The sequence below is a fragment of the Tiliqua scincoides genome, chromosome 1 (assembly GCF_035046505.1).
Source record: "Tiliqua scincoides isolate rTilSci1 chromosome 1, rTilSci1.hap2, whole genome shotgun sequence".
Taxonomy (NCBI): Eukaryota; Metazoa; Chordata; class Lepidosauria; order Squamata; family Scincidae; genus Tiliqua; species Tiliqua scincoides.
In genome coordinates, this window is record NC_089821.1 from 229,858,358 (window position 1) to 229,876,521 (window position 18,164).

General features: G+C 42.2%; 1 protein-coding gene across 1 annotated transcript in view; it reads right to left on the reverse strand.

Moving 5' to 3' along the window:
* NID1 (nidogen 1) overlaps nucleotides 1–18,164 on the reverse strand; it is a 50,885-nt gene that overhangs the window by 12,030 nt on the left and 20,691 nt on the right. The window contains exons 9-15 of the mRNA XM_066617086.1: nucleotides 17,193–17,336; nucleotides 15,733–15,861; nucleotides 12,974–13,117; nucleotides 11,126–11,248; nucleotides 8,544–8,759; nucleotides 7,714–7,886; nucleotides 5,469–5,595 (exon numbers count right to left, since the gene is read on the reverse strand). Of these exons, the coding sequence (XP_066473183.1) occupies nucleotides 5,469–5,595; nucleotides 7,714–7,886; nucleotides 8,544–8,759; nucleotides 11,126–11,248; nucleotides 12,974–13,117; nucleotides 15,733–15,861; nucleotides 17,193–17,336 (1,056 nt within the window). The remainder of the gene's footprint in view (nucleotides 1–5,468; nucleotides 5,596–7,713; nucleotides 7,887–8,543; nucleotides 8,760–11,125; nucleotides 11,249–12,973; nucleotides 13,118–15,732; nucleotides 15,862–17,192; nucleotides 17,337–18,164) is intronic.

An 18,164-nucleotide genomic window follows, 5' to 3' on the forward strand; every position in this document is an offset into this window, starting at 1 on the left:
CCTACAGCAGGTCCTACCTCCCACAAACACCTCCCCCCTTTAGTTTAGGTCCCCTCCCTGGAAGAGACAACAAGCAACTATCAATTCCCCTTTCAAGCATTACCACCCTGACCCAAGGCTAGGAACTATCTGTTAACAATCCTCACTTCTCAATGCCAACCCCAAAGGGGTTGAGGCAGCTGAATTACCCTGCCTTCCCCAAGGTGGAAAGCCTATGAAGTCACCTTTGCAATCCAAGCCCAAGGGGTTACCAGCCAGCATCTCCAAGCCAGCCTCTGGAGATCTGTACTGGCCTCCCCATTGACTCTTGACTCAGAATGTACAGCAAAATTCTCTCATACTTCCTGTCCCATATTACACTTGAGGCACATTGAGCAGAAGGAAGGCAGATGGTGCTAATGGCTGCCTTATACCTGCTCCCTTTCAACAAAGCAGCCAATAGGGTGTTTCCACTGCCTGCTTGTCTCGATTGGAGAGGGACAAGGTAAAACACTCCAGTCTTGAGACAGTGGCAGGAGAGTGGTATTTCTTCCATTTTTCACCAAGGTTGAGAGACAATGGCGCATCCATTCACTACTGTCTGAGAAACTGCTTGTATTATTAGGGCTTCTGAAAGGAGCTTTGATATTGAATGCTTGGGATTATTTTTGACTGGATTTTAGATGCTTTGAGAAAATGAGAATAATCTACTCCTTGGCTATCTGCCATGTCTGAAATGTCAGTCAGGAGGTCTGAAACAGTTGTGTGACCTAGAGTAAAATTTCTTTCCAGGCTGGTTGACAATCAGCCAGACACAAACCCAGCCCATGTTAGGATGCTTGTGTAATTTACAATACATGTGGCGAACATTCCTTCTCCCTGCTCAACAATCATTTGCTGCAATGTGATTGCATTATTGGTGTTACCACAAGATTATCTGGAAGGAACTGCAGAGCCTGGCAAGGAGCAGGTTTATGAAACGTGGTACAATTGATCCAATTCATGCAACTGCAGAACGGGAGGGAGAATTTCTCCCCGTGGAATAGTATCTACAGCTGTGGAATTTGGGCAGTTTATACACAGGCAATGCAGCTGCACAGACCAATAAAAGCTGGAAGGGGCCAAATGATAACACACAACCTCGCAGAACAAGCCAACTACAAAACATCAGAATATTAACATTAAATAATCCGCATCAGGGCACCACAATGTTATTTTAATATTCTTACACTGAAGAAACGTCAGATATGTTGTAATGAGGAATAGAAACTTAACTTAGAAACTTAAGTTGCGGCCCTAGTCAGATCTCAAAAGTATTTTTAATCCCCATGGTCCAATTTGCTTTATGCGTACAGGTGGGGCCTTGGTATCCGTGGGAGATCCATTCTCGGATCCCCTGGGGAGGTCGAAATTTGCAGATAATTAAATTCGCGATTGGCCCCACCTGAGCCCTCTGGAGGCAACCAGAGCTGTTCTCAAGTCACCTTTCTGAAGCCTACAGAAGCAATGCACATGCACCCACTTCCTCTGCAGGCTTCTGAATGGCCTTTTCAGCCAACAAAAAAAAAAAAACAAACACTACAGGTTGTCCCTCATTATCCACTGGGGTTCTGTTCCAGAACCCCTAGTGTATAAAAAATCCTGTAGATAAAAAAAGTGGAAAAATAGATTTAAAGACCCACTCCAGGTTTCTTGCCCCTCCATTGCTCCTAATGGAATAAAATCGTGCCTCGACATCCACAGGGGATGTGGGTTTCTGGGACTCCCTGCTGATACCATAAAATGTATAAAACAAAAGCAGTTAAAAAATTAAAAAGTGCAATTGTGGTTTAAAAACAGCTTTTCTTTTCTTACTGTTGTAGAGAGGCAGTCAGCAATTAGAAATGCAAAGATCCCCCTGCTTTTGCCAGACTCAGCTGAAAAATGGAATGATGGCTTCCATGACTGTCTCTCTGCAACAGCAATAAAAGCTGTTTTTTAAACTATGATTTTAAAGGAATTAATTTTTCCCCTTCTCCAGGAACAACACATGCTTTCTCATTTGCAGTGACCATTTGTGTTGAGTTAAATCCACGTATAAAAAATCCATGTATAACAAGGTTCGACCTATACTGCTGGTTTCCAGAGCGAAACAATTGCGGCATTTTTTTTGTTTCCTTCCTATTTCCCGAAGGAAACTGATTCTCCATTTTTATGCCATATAAGGCATTTTGAGGCCTGCTGAAGACCATTGTGGGCTTCCCTGGGCCTCAGAATGCCTTATATGGCATTAAAATGTCATTTCCCATTTCCTTTGGGAAATGGGAAGCAGTAATCTTTTGGCTGAAAAGGCTTTTCTGAAGCCCACAGAGGAAGCCCTCCAGGGGTTAAGTCTGGTTCCATGTGAGTCTAGGGGGACCGGCATTGAGTCAGATCTGCAGATGAATAATCTGTGGATATGGAGGCCCCACCTCTACTTGTATTTTTTTTTGCCATTAATATAATTTCACATGGTTTCATATATCATGTTAATAACCTATGGTTAAACAAATACACTTGCTTATTCCTATTAATCTATACTCATTGCAATCTACCTATCCCAGAAAAAAGAACAACATTTGAATCATTTTTGTTTTGTTTTTGAGAGATCTTGTTAATCAAATAATGAGCAGCTGCACTACTCATGGGCAGGGGGTCTGGTCTAGAGGGTAGAGCCTCCATTTGCCTGAAGATAACATCCAAAGGTCGCCGGTTCGAGGCCACAGGCACAGTGAATGGTGAGACCTTGAAGCAGCTGACAAGCCAAGTCGAGTTATTCCACCTGCTCTTTGGTGTGAGCGAAGAATCGGCTGCCCTTCAAGTGAGAGATGAAGGAGCTGCTTGTCAGTCTGCTTGGGAGGAAACTGGAGGCCAGAATGTGATACCAGATCAGAAAAGATCCATCTGAAATGTTGTGGTTCTTGAAAGACAGAACCTTTCTTCAATTGTAAAAATCCCTATGGGGATTTAGAACAGCCTGCCTATGTAAACTGCCTTGAATTAAAGTCTGAGGAGAAATCTGACGACCAAGAAAGCCGGTATATAAATACCTGTATTATTATTATTATTACTATGCTCTTACATTTTCTTAAACTCTTAGACATACATTTAACCAGGAAAGAAGACAATTAGGAGCTAAGAAATGTACTATTCTTGACATCCCTAAATGATCTAGTCCAGGGGTGCCCAAACCCCAGCCCAGGGGCCACCTGTGGCCCTCAGAGGCTCCCAATCAGGCCCTGAGGGAGCCCCCAGTCTCCAATGAGCTTCTGGCCCTCCGGAGACTTGCTGGAGCCCGTGCTGGCCTGATGCAACTGCTCTCAGTTTGAGGACAACTGTTCAACCTCTCATCTGAGCTGTGGGATGAGGGCTCCCTCCACTACTTGCTGTTTCATGTCTGTGATGCAGTAGCAGCAGCAGTCCTATTTTATAGGACTTGAACTATTCCAAGACCTTCATTCATTCATTAAGTTCCATCTCTAATATATTCATTTATGTAAATTTATTCAAATTTTCAATTGTAAATTAATTCTCTCTTTCCCGGCCCCTGACACAGTGTCAGAGAGATGATGTGGCCCTCCTGCCAAAATGTTTGGACACGCCTGATCTAGTCCAATGGCTGTAAAGTGTCCACAGAAATGCCAAGTTTCCTGTGGAGAGGAAGAGAAGAGAAAGAAAGAAAAGCTAGCAAGGCAAAAAGCCGCTACTGCCACCTTCACCTGCATATGCCACTTTAAGCTTGGACCATGGCACTCTCCCCTCATAATGGTCCAATACCGCCTGCCTGCCTTGTGAGGGCAAAAAGGGCAAGCAAGGCATACTGCCCCCTCCATAACGTTTTTTGTTGTAATGGTTTTACAGTGTCAATTATATTATGATTTTGGTTTTTATCTTTGTTTTTGTATACTTAATTGATGTGAGCTGCCTTGGGAGTCTCCTTGGAAATAAAAAGCAAGATAAAAATCTACAGAATTCATTAAATAAAGCTCTAAAACAGGTTAGGTAAGGGATGGTCTGATCACATATGAACCTGTGAGATCAGCCTCAGAGATTCTGTTCCGGAGCACCTCTGGGTGAGATTTTCCTGGTTGGTATCAGAGACAGGACCATCTTGGCTGCAGTACCATGGCTTTGCAACCCCCTCCCTAGAGAGGAGTGCCTGGGTCCCTCCCAATCCATTTTTAAACATGAACAAAAAACTTATTTCTGTTCCACTTGGTTTTTAAAATTTGTGGGTTTTTTTTGAATTTTTTTCAAAAAGTTATGAATTTTTTTTGCCTGTTTCTTTTCGTAATTTTTAGATACTATTTTATTTTGTTTGACTTGTTCATTGCCTTAGTTGACTTGTATAAATCCATATAATAACTAAATAAATATCCACTAAATTACAACAATTATGCTGAAAAATTACTGCATAATTGGAAAATGCCACACAGTGTAGTACAAGGGTGTCAAATATGAGGCCTGGGGACTGTATGCAGCCCACAGAAGCTTTTTATCTGGCCCTCAGGCTTTCAGCTGCTGAGCAGTGCTGAGATGTCACTGCTGAAAGTGTGGCCTGCAGGATAACTGGGCTCTCCCATATCTTGAAATATGATCAAGTTCTGTGTATTTTCTCTTCTGTCATTTGCAGTTAATGAATTCCTAAGTGCTTATTTATGGTTCTGACCTGTTTAATGACATCACTTCCTGCCTACCGACATCACTTCTGGCCATCAACAGGCATCATGAATGCTATTCGGTTCACTCTATGAAATGAGTTTGACACCCCTGGTCTAGTATCAGGAATATTTCCTTGATCAACTGGTTTTAAAACCAGTTCTGACATTCACCAATAAGACAACTATAGGTTCAAGGCTCAGACAGGTTCTTGAAATAAAAGGATTATGAACATGCTTCTGGAAACTTAAAAGGTTTCATATAAGGCAATATTCAATGAGTCAAAATAGAACAATCTGGGGAACAAGGGAGGTGGGAAGGAGGCCTCTGGGGAGGAGGTGGGAGGTAGGCGGGGAGGGCAGGGGAGGATGGCCCCAGGAACAGGAAGTGGGGCTGGAATCTGGCTGTTATGCCGGATCGAAGCCCCCATACCAGAGCAGCGCAGAACGGCTTCAAGCTGCTCCGCTGTCCTCAAACGTATGCCACCTCAGGAGGTGGCGCAAGTCTGAGTAGACCCATAGTGGTGCTGGGCTGGTGCCGACTCGGCACAGGGTGCCATGAGCACAACTTACAGTACATTTGCGAGACCCAGCAATGGCAATACACTCATACCGCCACTGCTGAAGAGCTCAGGATTCGGTTCTCAGTAACTTATATGAGATATAGAGATTTATTTGCTTTTTTAAGCAGCAGTTTAGACACTTTTAAAAACCTTTTTGCCTTCCTTCCAACACTCTGTTCTGACAACAATGGAAAAGATAAACCATGATTCTGGAGATGGTATTGTGAAGATGAAATCTATACAGCCCTACCTGTTTTTATGATGAATGTTGGTTCTCCTCCACCCAGACTTGCTCTGCTGATGGATGGGCTGCTGATATCCGTCCAGTAAACCATCTTTTCTAAGCAGTCATAAGCAACACCTATGACAACTTTATCCTGAAAGTTTAAAAAAAAATCTATTACAAGACGTCAAATATGTCAACCTTCTATTACTAGAAAAAATGGTTAAACGGTAGGTTGTTTAAAGCAACTACATTACTTTTAGGGGAAAAGTGAATGTTAGAAGGTTAAAGAGAAAACTAGCCAAAAGGATTCAACATAAATTACCGTTAAAAACCCAAGCTCAATTAGAAGGCGACAGCTGGTAAAAAAAGTGAAGCAGCATCATATCAGTTAGGAAAGGAGAAGAGTTATGGCAGAATTTGATGCCTCTTCTGCACCAGTGGAGTGCACGATCCACCTGCATGTCATGTCAGAGCAATGATTGCTAGAGCAGGTGAGTTTGGCACAGGAGGTGGAATGAGGACGAATGGCACAAGGTGATGGGGTGGGGGGATCAGGCCTGGGAGGGGGAAGTATCTGCAATGCTGGCATGTGCCATATCCTGTCCCCTTTCCCAGGACGAACTCGGTGACAATGATCAATGTGGGCTTGCGCCAGCTATATAACTGGTGCTGGTCCACACTGACCAATCCCAGCAGCTGGGGCTTACTCCAGGGTAAGGGTACAAATGTCCCCTTACCTTGGAGAGACCTCCAACCTGCAAAACTCCCCCCAGGGTGCAGCGCAGTGCACTGCATCAGCTCGGGGCAGTTTAGTTAGGATTGGTCTGCCCAGTGAGAAGCAGCAGGACTTACGTCAGTCCTGGGTGAAAATAATCTGAAGAAGCAGTGCAGAGGGTATATAACAGAATGTAGCATATTACTTACAGTGTAATGCAACAGTATTTTGGCATGAAATTTATTTTTTCCATTGTCCTCCATAATTTTCCTTATAAATTTCCCTTGAATTCTCCAGGTTTTGTTTGTGAAAATTTGCCTCTGTTCGCCTTTTCTGCCCTATACTTATCCATGCTTATCACCTTTACAGCACTCAACCAAGACTTTCATCCAGGCCTGGCATCAGCTCACAACACCTTCAGGCAAATGCAAAGGTCCAGTCCCTAGTGCCACTTGGACTAATCCTTCCTGGTGCTCCTTTCAGTGCCACAGCGTCACCATTTTAATTCCCCATAATTCCTGCATCCTTATGCAGTACTGCTTTGGGAACACTGTGGGGGGAGGGATTAAAATAGCAACATGCTGGCATTGCTCTCAACCTCCGCTTGCTAAATCTGCCAGGGTGGGTCTACCTGTTGTGGTGCCACTGCTAAGAGGAGCATTAGTTTTCTTTGCACCTTCTGGCTGTCCTAAGTAACTCCCACAATTGTTTTTAAAAAACACCCACAAAAATCTGTAAATACATTACTGAAAATGGAGTGGGAAATGCAGTACATCTTGAGTGCACAATGTTAATAGTAAACTCTAAGTAAAAAACAGATTTCTCTGTCTATAAAGCATATAGAAAAGAGATCAGGGAAAAAATTGTGGAGAAAATTATAAGAGACTTACCAAAGTACAGGAAATTATCAAGACAGATCATAACATTTACAGGGGATGGGAGACAGCATGAAGGAGAGGAAGATAAAGAAAGGAGGATGTTTAGAACTTTGTAAAGGTTTAAAGCCTTCTTGTATGAGTAACTCCAAGTCTCAAACACTATTTAAACACTGCAATCCTATAGACAGATTTGTGGGAGGACACCTCACTGAACACAATGATACTTACTTCTGAGTAATCATGCAGAAGATTGCACTGTAAGACATCTGAAAGTTTGTAAGAGATTTCGACATGCGTAGGAAGCCCATAAAACTTAGCTCCACATACAGTACAAATTTGTTTATAAGAGGTCTGAGAGGCTGTCCAGGAAGCAAGAAAGGCTATAAAAACACTATGCAACAGGAACACACTTTTCTCTAATTCCTTCTATAAAGATATACCCCTATCATCAAGATTTCAGGCGCCTTATTTTTTTCTCAGTAGTTTCTTGGTAGTTTTCTTGCAAGTATTAACACAAAAAAAGATTTCACAGCCACCACATTTACAGGAAACCAGAGTTAAGTCAGAGATTTGGATACTTGATTGTGCTAGAAATTGGGATTTAACATTTCATTTTTCTAAACTCTTTCTTCAGTTAAAAAAATGCAAGTGTTCATCATGCTCAATGCATACTTACTGGCACATACAGCAAAGCTTTGGCATCTACTTTCTTCATACTGTTCCCCTCCAGAGGGACATGGTCAATTTTTCCACTCTGGGCAATGAGTAAGTGTGTTCCTGGAGGCAGAGGAATTGTATCTGGTTTTACAGAGGGTCCAACTGCAATAGGAGGAGCAACTGTGCTCAGACCTTGTTGACAAATGATAGAAAACACATGCAGTCAGACAGAATACACAAACAGAATGAGGCTGAACTGCATCCGCAAGGCAAGATTACTGTTGAACACACTGGACACTATCGAGTCAAAGTTAAAACACATTTAAGTACCATAGATTTCAATACAAGGTTTAAACTCTAGCTCAGTGTTTCCAAACCATGGGGGTTGTGATCGCCCCAGACATTCCCAACCTTCATTTGGGACGTTACTCCCTTAAGGAGGGTATCGACCTGACTGGGGACCCATAGGTGCCATTAGTACAGCACTTCTGGGTTTTGCTGCTGCTGCTGAACTAATGTAAGTAAAAGAGGAGTATTTTTTACTTACATATGTGTGGCAGTGGCAGTGGCAGCAGCTAAAATGAAAAGTGCACACTAATGGCTCTACAAATCCCCAGTAGAGTCACTACCCTTCTTAAGGGGGAAGTGTCCTAAATAGATTGCCCATGCTTTGAATAGAATGCATGAATAACTGTACCAACATACAGAGGTATAGCGATTGTACAGATGTGCCTGGATACAATTTAACATGTTAACAGTCCTAGCATGTTTGTGACTCAAGTGCTCATTTTATCAGAATTTAACAGAAGAAAATTGTTGCAATGGCTTCACCAGTTAAGAGTAACTTACATGGAGGCTGAATTCCTGGCCCAGTTCTGGTTCCATCGATCTCATTACCATCTCTGTCTACACACCAGCAATACCCACTGCTGGGGTGGCACTGAGTTGGCAAATAATTTCCATAGACATCACACTGAGGAATAAATTGGCCAACAGGTCTGGGTCCTCTTGGACCATAAGCCACAGTTTCTTCTTGTTCACGTAAACATTTTGTCTTCTCTAGTTCTGTTAATAAAAGACAAAGAGTTGTGAATTTTTTCCCATTCAGTATACCACTTACCAAAACTCACCACAAAATATTCTGACCAACATAGTCTATCCAACAGGTAGCGACCATAAGTTCTGCAAGGTAGATGAGTTCATCAGAAGAGGTCTGTGAGGTAGTTTATTAGTCAAAACTGTTGTTTGTCACTTGGGTTGACCAGGATTGGGGAGAAATTTCCAGCCTTACCTTACAAAAGAAAATATTTCTTTACTCAGTGTGTGGTTGGTCTCTGTGAAACTCCTTGCCACAGGATGTGGTGATGGCATCTAGCCTAGATGCCTTTAAAAGGGGATTGGACAAATTTCTGGAGGAAAAGTCCATTATGGGTTACAAGACATGATGTGTATGTGCAACCTCCTGATTTTAGAAATGGGCTATATCAGATGCAAGGGAGGGCACCAGGATGCTGGTCTCTAGTTTTCTGGTGTGCTCCCTGGGGCATTTGGTGGGCCACTGTGAGATACAGGAAGCTAGACTAGATGGACCTATGGCCTGATCCAGCGGGGCTGTTCTTATGTTCTGTAAACATCAGGATACAGCAGTGCAAGCACGGGTTAACTCAGTCAATACTGTGTACACATGTGATGGATGGGTGGGCACAGTGCCTAGCAACAAGCACCCAATTTCAGTCTGCACCATCCTGGAAATGGATTTAAACTGGGATGGTTGATCTTGCTGCTACCACTCAAGGCCAGAGAGAACCAGACAGAAGGGCTGTCTTGAGGAGACCTCCCTCCCAGAAAAATGGAAAACCCCACAATCCCTGAGGGTTCCTCTGAAAGCCAGGGAGTAGGGAAGACTGTCAGTTTGGGAAGACTGGGCAACCAACGTCTTCCTGAGTAAACTGAGATAAGGCCGATGAAATAATAACAATATAAAGAGTTAATTTTATTCAAATTGAAAAACAGTAAAACAAATGGGATAAAGCAAAAGACAAAAAATAAGGCGTTTGTGGAGGGGTTCTTTTTGAGGCTCTTGCAGTCATTTGTTTGATAGAAGGGTGCAGCACTAATGAGTGCACCTCCCATTTCAAAACTTTTTTGGCCTCCACAGAAAGCTTCCCCTCCATATTTAGTAGTCAGTATAACTTGCTAGAGGAAAAACATCCTAAACACTTCCACTTATTTAATTTACATTTCACAGCCTATATGAATCTCAGCTAGGATGACTGGATACACAAATATTTTCAAATAGTAGGAACTAGCCCCCCACCTTCAAGGCTAATTCCTCAAGGAAACACTCAACAAAAAAGATAATTGGCTCACAGCTGGGTGCTGCAGCAATGTATCATTTCAAGAAGCTATACAAGCTCTGCAATAATGGGAAAACAAGGTCAAACATTTTGTTCATCAGCAAAACACTTCTCACTACAAAAAAGCACAACATGAGTTTACACTTCTAAATCAGCAATGGTCCACTGGTTCCCAACAGGTGGCTTTGTTTTATTTATTTTACAGTTTGTAATGGTGTGGAGAAAGTTACCTAGTCCACATGCTGAAATTATGACCATGTGGTGACAGTTACTACATGGAGTAGTTTAAAAGAACCTACAGTATGGTGGCAATGTGTAACCCAATCTAATTTCTCAGTCTGATGAGAAAGCTCAGGGTATAACAGGAATTCATCTATGCTTTTAAAGTGGCACTGCTAGGTTAAAAAAATGCAGCAGATTAGACCATGTCTGTTAGAATGCTGCTCTTATAATCCATTTAATTTGCTCCTAGCATTAAGTACTGCAAACACAACAAGGCTTTTGCCATCACTGTATGTCCCATGTGAACTCAACTGCACACACTAACAATTCCGGGGAATAACTTCTAGTGGTCATAGTCCCCAGCCAGAGCGTCTGGGTTTATTTCTATTTGGTAAACACAGCCTATGGGAGATGGAAGGGGTGACAAGACTGCGACATCTGTTTCTTTTTGAAGAGAAACAATGGAGCGTGAGGGAATAATGAAGTACAGACATTCTTAATAGCTGCTGGAATGCCACTGCTGACATCAGAAACTCTTTTGCTAACAAGCAAGCTATGTGCTGAACATATATGGAATGCATACAATTTAAAACGTGTTTCAAAATAATTTAGATATGCTGCAAGCAATATTTTTTTAATATTTGAACTGACTAAAAATACTGTACTTTCAAAATTTTAACAAGTTTTAAAATAAAAACCTTGATAAACTAGTGAAAAAGCTATACTAAATAATCACCCACCCACAAGAATACATAATACAAGAATTTTCCCAACATCTTCCCTTCAGAGGAATCCCAGTCAAGTTATCTATCAACACTTTGCCTTGGTTAAAATGTTTTTCTGAAAGTTTACCTCCTAGAACACACTGGAAACCATCCCCACGATAGCCTGCATTACACTGGCAGCTGAAGGATCCTGGACTATTATAGCAGATAGCATTTGGGTGACAGCGGTTCTGCTGACATTCATCTATATCTGTAAAACCAAAAATTCCAGAATAAGTAACTTCTCAAGGTACAGATTGAGTCTCTATTTGCACAGGTTTCCTTACCAGAACTATATTGGATGGCAAGAGGCAGTGACCCCTCCCTTCCCCAGGAGCCCCTTGCAGGGAAAGAATGGAAGAGGTGACTGCATTCTTTCACATGCTCAGGGGAAAGGGAGGGGTCGCTTGCCTGGGAGTGAAGCTGATCTAAGTGCCTAGAGAGAGAATAACTGACGGATTGTCAGCTGGCTTCCCTCTCTCGCATTAATGAGGCTATTGTTAAACAACTTTTTCCTTTAATTTAAAGGGCCCTTCTCATCAGATAAAACCAAAGGTAGGTAAAAAAAACACAACCCATGGATTATTAGCTTATGCCTGTATAACTTTTAGGGCAGTGTTTCTCAAACTGTGGATCAGGACCCACTAGGTGGGTTGCAAACCAATTTCAGGTGGGTCCCCATTCATTTCAATATTTTATTTTTAATAAATTAAACTTGATGCTACCACGCTGTGTGACATTTGGGGAAATGTTACAGACCTGTACTTTTAACAAGCTGCTATGTACTTGTATATTCATTTAACAATGCTAGTAAATAGGACTTATTCCTGGGTAAGTGTGGGTAGGATTGCAGCCTAGGATTGTTAAAAACGTTCCTGCTTTATGACGTCACTTCCGGTCATTATATCACTTCCGGTGGGTCCTGACTAGATTCTCATCCTAAAAAGTGGGTCTCAGTGCTAAATGTGTGAGAACTATTCTAGGGAAAGTGAAAAACATGCATACAGGACCAGAGTTCAGTCACCTTGACAAAAACCTAGGCTGGCACTTTCCTTTTTCTTGTGCTGCTTTAGGACAAGTGTCTTACAATCCAATATGTACGACAACCCTGACTGTATATTTTGTTGGTCAATTTTGTACAGTGGGACAATTAGTGTAAGTGACCACTGATTTACCCTCGAAAAATCAGATTTGCCCTGGAGACTGCCTGTGTCTCAAAGGACTCCATGGGCACAAGCCAAATTAAAGCAAGCACATTTTACATTTGCTCCATGTACAGTAAAAAAGCCTGAGGGTGGACATGATTGAGACATACAAAATTATGTACAGAATGGATAGAAGGATGTTCTTTTCTCTCTCACACAATACCAGAACTAGAGAATATCTACTAAAATTGAATGTTGGGAGAATAACGACATGCAAAACAAATATTTCTTTACCCAGAGTTCCCAGTGATTAGTTTGTGGAACTCCTTGCCATAGGATGTGGTAATGGCATCTGGCCTGGATGTCTTTAAAAGGGGATTGGACAAATTTCAGGAGGAAAAGTCCATCACAGGTTATAAGCTGTGATTCGTATGTGCAACCTCGTATTTTAGAAGTAGGATACCTCAGAATGCCAGATAAAAGGGAAGGTACCAGGATGTAGGTCTCTTGTTTTCTTGTGTGCTCCCTGAGGCATTTGGTGGGCCACTGTGAGATACAGGAAGCTGGACTAGATGGGCCTGTGGCCTAATCCAGCGAGACTCTTCTTACATTCTTAAGACATTCAGCAAATGACAAGGGGGCCTCCATGACTGCTACCAGCCCTCCACAGCATGCAGCATACACCCTATTGACATGGCTGCATCAGTGCTGGAAAGATGAATAGGATTGGGCCCTGAGTTATATAAAGTCTTCCAGGGACTATATGAAAAGTGGAGTTAATGGCTACCCACCTATGCAAGATCGTCCATCTCCTAAGAAGCCTGCAAGACATGCACAGATATAAGAAGAGCCACCACTGTATATGCAGCGAGCACGCTGAGGAATATCACAAGTGTGTGTGCCTGTCACACAATGATTGATGGCATGTTCAGTAGCTGAAAATTAAAAATGCACAAATATTAAAAAATTTAATCTTAAAACTTTTCTGTAAATTTTTTTACAAAAACCTGGCTCTGGCATTGAATAGAACTAACATTGCAGTGGATTACTTAAGAACATTTATATTCCACTTTTCAACAAAAAGTACTCACAGAGTGGTTTCCATAGCTAATAAAAGCAATAAATAAATGAATCGGTAGGAAGGGGAGCTTTGCTAGAGTTTGTGCAAAGACTAAATGTAAGCTTACACTTCAGTAGCACCTATTTTTCATGTTAGCATCTGGAAAGGTATTTTATCCAAGAACGCATTCTTTCAAGATCCAAGAAACAGGGTACACTACAGAATATCAACACGGTAAAATGCTACTGCCCTGGTTCTATCTGCAGAAGTGTTACAATACCAACATTCAAGGATCTGACCTCAACAGAGTGGACCTGTGGGAAAGAACATATGATGGAGAATTCATCTCCTAGATAGCAGGGGAAGCATGGAGCCTACGCATCTGATAGGATTAGGTAACTTCAACCCAAATAATTATGTATACATTCACATTAAAAGCATTCACATTAAAAACAGTCCTAAAAATACCACAACACAGCCCTCATATTGGCTAGGAAAAACCTGAAACTTGGCCCCAGTAGTCTTAGCTAGAGCTAACCAATTGTTTCTGAGAGAGGGAGGAAGACAGAAAACTATTCAGGAAATGCTTGGCTATAGTCTTAAGCCCATTAAGCTATAGTCCCACTGAAAAGATGTTGAAACAACTAAGATGTAAGAAAGGAAACATTTAATACAATTACTTGGCTGATCTTGCAAAGATATGAATGTAAAGCATCAACACAGACCTTCTCATGCTACATAATTTCATCAGACTTCATCAGTCTCCATGTATTAAATAATTTTATTCTTAGATCTATAATTAAATTTCTTTCCCCTTCCTCTCATTTAGGAAAACCTAATAGAAATTTTCATTGCTTCTTACTGGTTATAGTACTGTATATGGATCACAGGGATTATTTTAGAGGAACCAACAGGTAGACACTGACCCATCTCAATCACAGAGAATTACTTACACTTTCATTGCAAGTAAAGTCAAGCACATTGGGGCAAAGAATCAAAACTTTACATATAGGCTAATGGGTTCTGAGCTGTCTGTGACAGATCAGGAGAGAGATTTTGGGGTGCTGGTGGACAGCTCGATGAAAGTGTCGACCCACTGCGCAGCAGCAGTTAAGAGGGCTAATTCCATGCTTGGGATCATTAGGAAAGGCATTGAGAATAAGACAGCTAATATTGTAATGCCGCTGTACAAATTGATGGTTAGGCCACACCTGGAGTATTGCATGCAGTTCTGGTTGCCGCATCTCAAAAAGGATATAGTGGAAATCGAAAAGGTGCAAAAGAGCAAAAAAAATGATTACTGGCCTGGGACACCTCCCTTATGAAGAAAGGCTACAGCGTTTGGGCCTCTTCAGTCTAGAAAAGAGGCACCTGAGGGGAGACATGATTGAGACATACTAAATCATGCAGGGGATGGACAGAGTGGATAGAGAGACGCTCTTTTCCCTCTCGCATAACAACCAGAACCAGAGGACATCAACAAAAGTTGAGTGTTGGGAGAGTTAGGACAGACAGAAGAAAATATTTCTTTACCCAGTGTGTAATTAGTTTGTGGAACTCTGCCACAAGAAGTAGTTATGGCATCTTGCCTGGATGCCTTTAAGAAGGGATTGCACAAATTTCTGAAGGAGAAGTTCATTACGGGTTACAAGACATAGTAGGTATAGTCAAGCTCTTGGTTTTAGAGGCAGACTGCCTCTGATTGCCAGATGCAGGAAAGGGTACCGGGACTCAGGTTGTGTCTGTTGTCTTGTGTGCTCCCTGGGGCATTTGGTGGGCCACTGTAAGATACAGGAAGCTGGACTAAATGGGCCTTTGGCCTGATCCAATGGGGCTCTTCTTATGCTCTTAAGGCAGTCAAGGACTGTGTCCCCTGCCTGGGTGATGTAATTCATCACAACCTCTTTATTCTGTTGCTATTGCAAGCACACTACACATTTGCCTCAAGGAGGATTTGAGGCGAGTAATGAACCGATTCAATATAGAAGTGGAGATTCCATTCACTATGGGTATGTGACGCTTTTAAAGCAGTTGGAACTGTCTCTGGGTCAGCATCTGACCCAGTGAAGGGAAGAACCAGTCAAGGGAAGTGAAGGGAAGGACCAGAATTTTACATGAGTTTTGGAAAAAAAAAAAAAAACACCTTGGCCTAACTTAAGCTAGCTTCACATCTGGAGTAATACTGAAAGGACAAAGGTCATAGTGGGATTGTACTATCACTCAAAATAATAAAAGAGTCAGAAATTTTCTGCCATAAAGCTCAAGAAAAGAAAACTTGACATTACTGATATTTCTCGGGGGGGGGGGAAGATTTTTTTTTTTTAATACAAAACCGTAAAACCACTATTTTCATTTTTACTTGTGTTCCAAACCAAGAAAGCAAAAAAAAAAAAAAATCAAGAGAATAGTGGAACTCACACATTGGGACTTTTTCCAACAGGTCTCAGTATTGCAAACATAACAATGGAAGTTTTTAAAATACAAACTCACCCACACAAGTTTGTCCATCAGCTGCAAACTGATATCCCTCTAGACACTCACATCGGAAAGTTCCAGGCTGATTATTACAGACTGCATTCCTGTCACACACTGTTGGTTGCTCAAGACATTCATCTATATCTGTATGGAGAAGCACATTTATTTAAAAGATTTGACTAATATAATCCCTGAAAGGTATCAAGGGCACTTGCTGTATCAACAGCATCTTAATTAACTACCAGATTAGAAACACCTGCCAAATGATACATCAAGACATATACAATAAAGAATGGAAAAATAGCTGTGTGGATCCCAGTTGGGACTATGATGTAAGGGACAGGAAGGACACCTTTTCCCTGTTGCACCATTTTCTTGCTGAACATTTCTGCCAAAGCAACATTTTGCTCCTGAAAAAGCCGTTTCCTCAAATAGTTGCATTGCTGGCAAATTACCATTTGGGGGGATTTTTGTTAGGAACGCTTTCCCCTTCTCAGCTGAGAACCTCCATGGCTGTTTTTTAAAACAAAACAAAATAGAGACACTTCCAGTTGGAAGCATGACTATAGCCCATGTTCCTATAAACAAACAATCTGACTCTCAGAGTGGTATTTTAACCTCATGACATGTGGCCCAATTTGTGGGTATACTTTCCTATATTTTTTCTTTTTATTTTTTAACCAGAAGCAGACTTGGAAGGTTGTGGGTTTTAGTGTAGAAATGGTGGAACAGAGGGGCTGCTAACTCTTTCCTCTCTGGCCAGTCTTCTGCTCAAAGTCATACACAAACATCCAGCTGCTTTTTAGCATAGGTAAGATTATCTGTTTACATTGAATAAGGAAACAATAAAGAGTAATATGGCAACATCTGACATTTGATGATTTAGACCAGGGGTGCCCAAACCCCAGCCCTGGAGCCACATGCGGCCCTTGAGGCCTCTCAATGCGGCCCTCAGGGAGCCCCCAGTCTCCAATGAGCCTCTGGCCTCCGGAGATTTGTTGGAGCCCGCACTGGCCTGACACAGCTGCTCTGAGTGTGTGGGCGACTGTTTGACCTCTCGCGTGAGCTGTGTGATGAGGGCTCCCTCCACTGCTTGTTGTTTCACGTCTGTGATGCAGTAGCGGTAGCAAAGGAAAGGCCAGCCTTGCTTTGCGCAGGGTCTTTTTAGGCCTTGAACTATTGCAAGACCTTCATTCATTCACATAAGTTCATCTTTAATATATTCATTCGTGTAAACTTATGTAAATTTATTCAAATTTTAAATGTAAATTAATTCTTTCCCCCCCAGCCCCTAACACAGTGTCAGAGAAATGATGTGGCCCACCTGCCAAAAACTTTGAACACCCCTCATTTATACCACAGCAAAGGCAGTATTAACAACAAAAAAGGTTGCTAAAACGGAATGCAAAGTGACTCCACCACACCAAACTGACACCATGGAATTAGAACGCTTTTCTATAGAGATATTTTCATACCATAACAAGCACGACCATCTCCTTGGTAACCCACTGAGCATTCACAGGTGAATTGATTGCGTGGTCCTGGATGGCAAACTGCACTGGTGTCACAGCCATGGGTGCCTGTGTAGCATGGATTACGGCTTATATCAGCAGAACCATCTGTCAAAAGGCCACAGAAGAAACCAACATGAGAATACAATGAATGACCCCACTATTAGTACTTACAGATCTGCTTGCTCATAAATGAAAATATGGTTGAAAGTAATTGCGATCCAGACCCCTGTGTTGCCTGGGGTCAGCTCCAAAAAATGCCATCCCCCCCATGATGGTCCACCCTCCACCAGGCACGTCTGGAAAACCTATGAGGTTCCAGAAAGGCCACCTGCAGCCTCCAGAGCCTGGACAGCCTTCTGAGTCCTCTGGAAGGTCTTCTGGGGCGGTGGAGGGCACAGGCAGCCTCCTCAGCCCTCAAAAGGCCTTGGAAGGACCTATAAAGGCCTGTTTAATAATGGGTGGCAGGGTGGAGGGGTTGTGGAGCTGCCCTCTGCCCCCCTGATACCTCCCAGGTACGCCAGTAGTTGAAAGCTAGATTTGTCTATGCTAGAACTGACTCAGGAACTATGGAGATTAAGAGTATACAAGGAGTGGACTCTGGGCGAGTAATACAAGTTGGAAGAACATTTCTTAAAACACTAAGAATCTCCAAGGTTATATTTTTTGTAAAAGCTGGAGGGAGGCAGGTTCCAGTTCTTTGACTGTGAACATTAAACATAATTATGTACAGTAATGTACATAAAAGGTGTATGGAAGGCTGGATGGAGGCAGCAACAGATTTGGGGTGAAGGGTATCCTGAATCAGCTCCCCCTTGCTCCCCCAAGCTGCATTAGATTGCCTCATGGCTGGGCCAGTCGTGCACACATAAGGTTGCACTGTTAATAGGATTTAAGGTAAATTTTCAATAATATATACGTTTTTGCCTCAGGGCT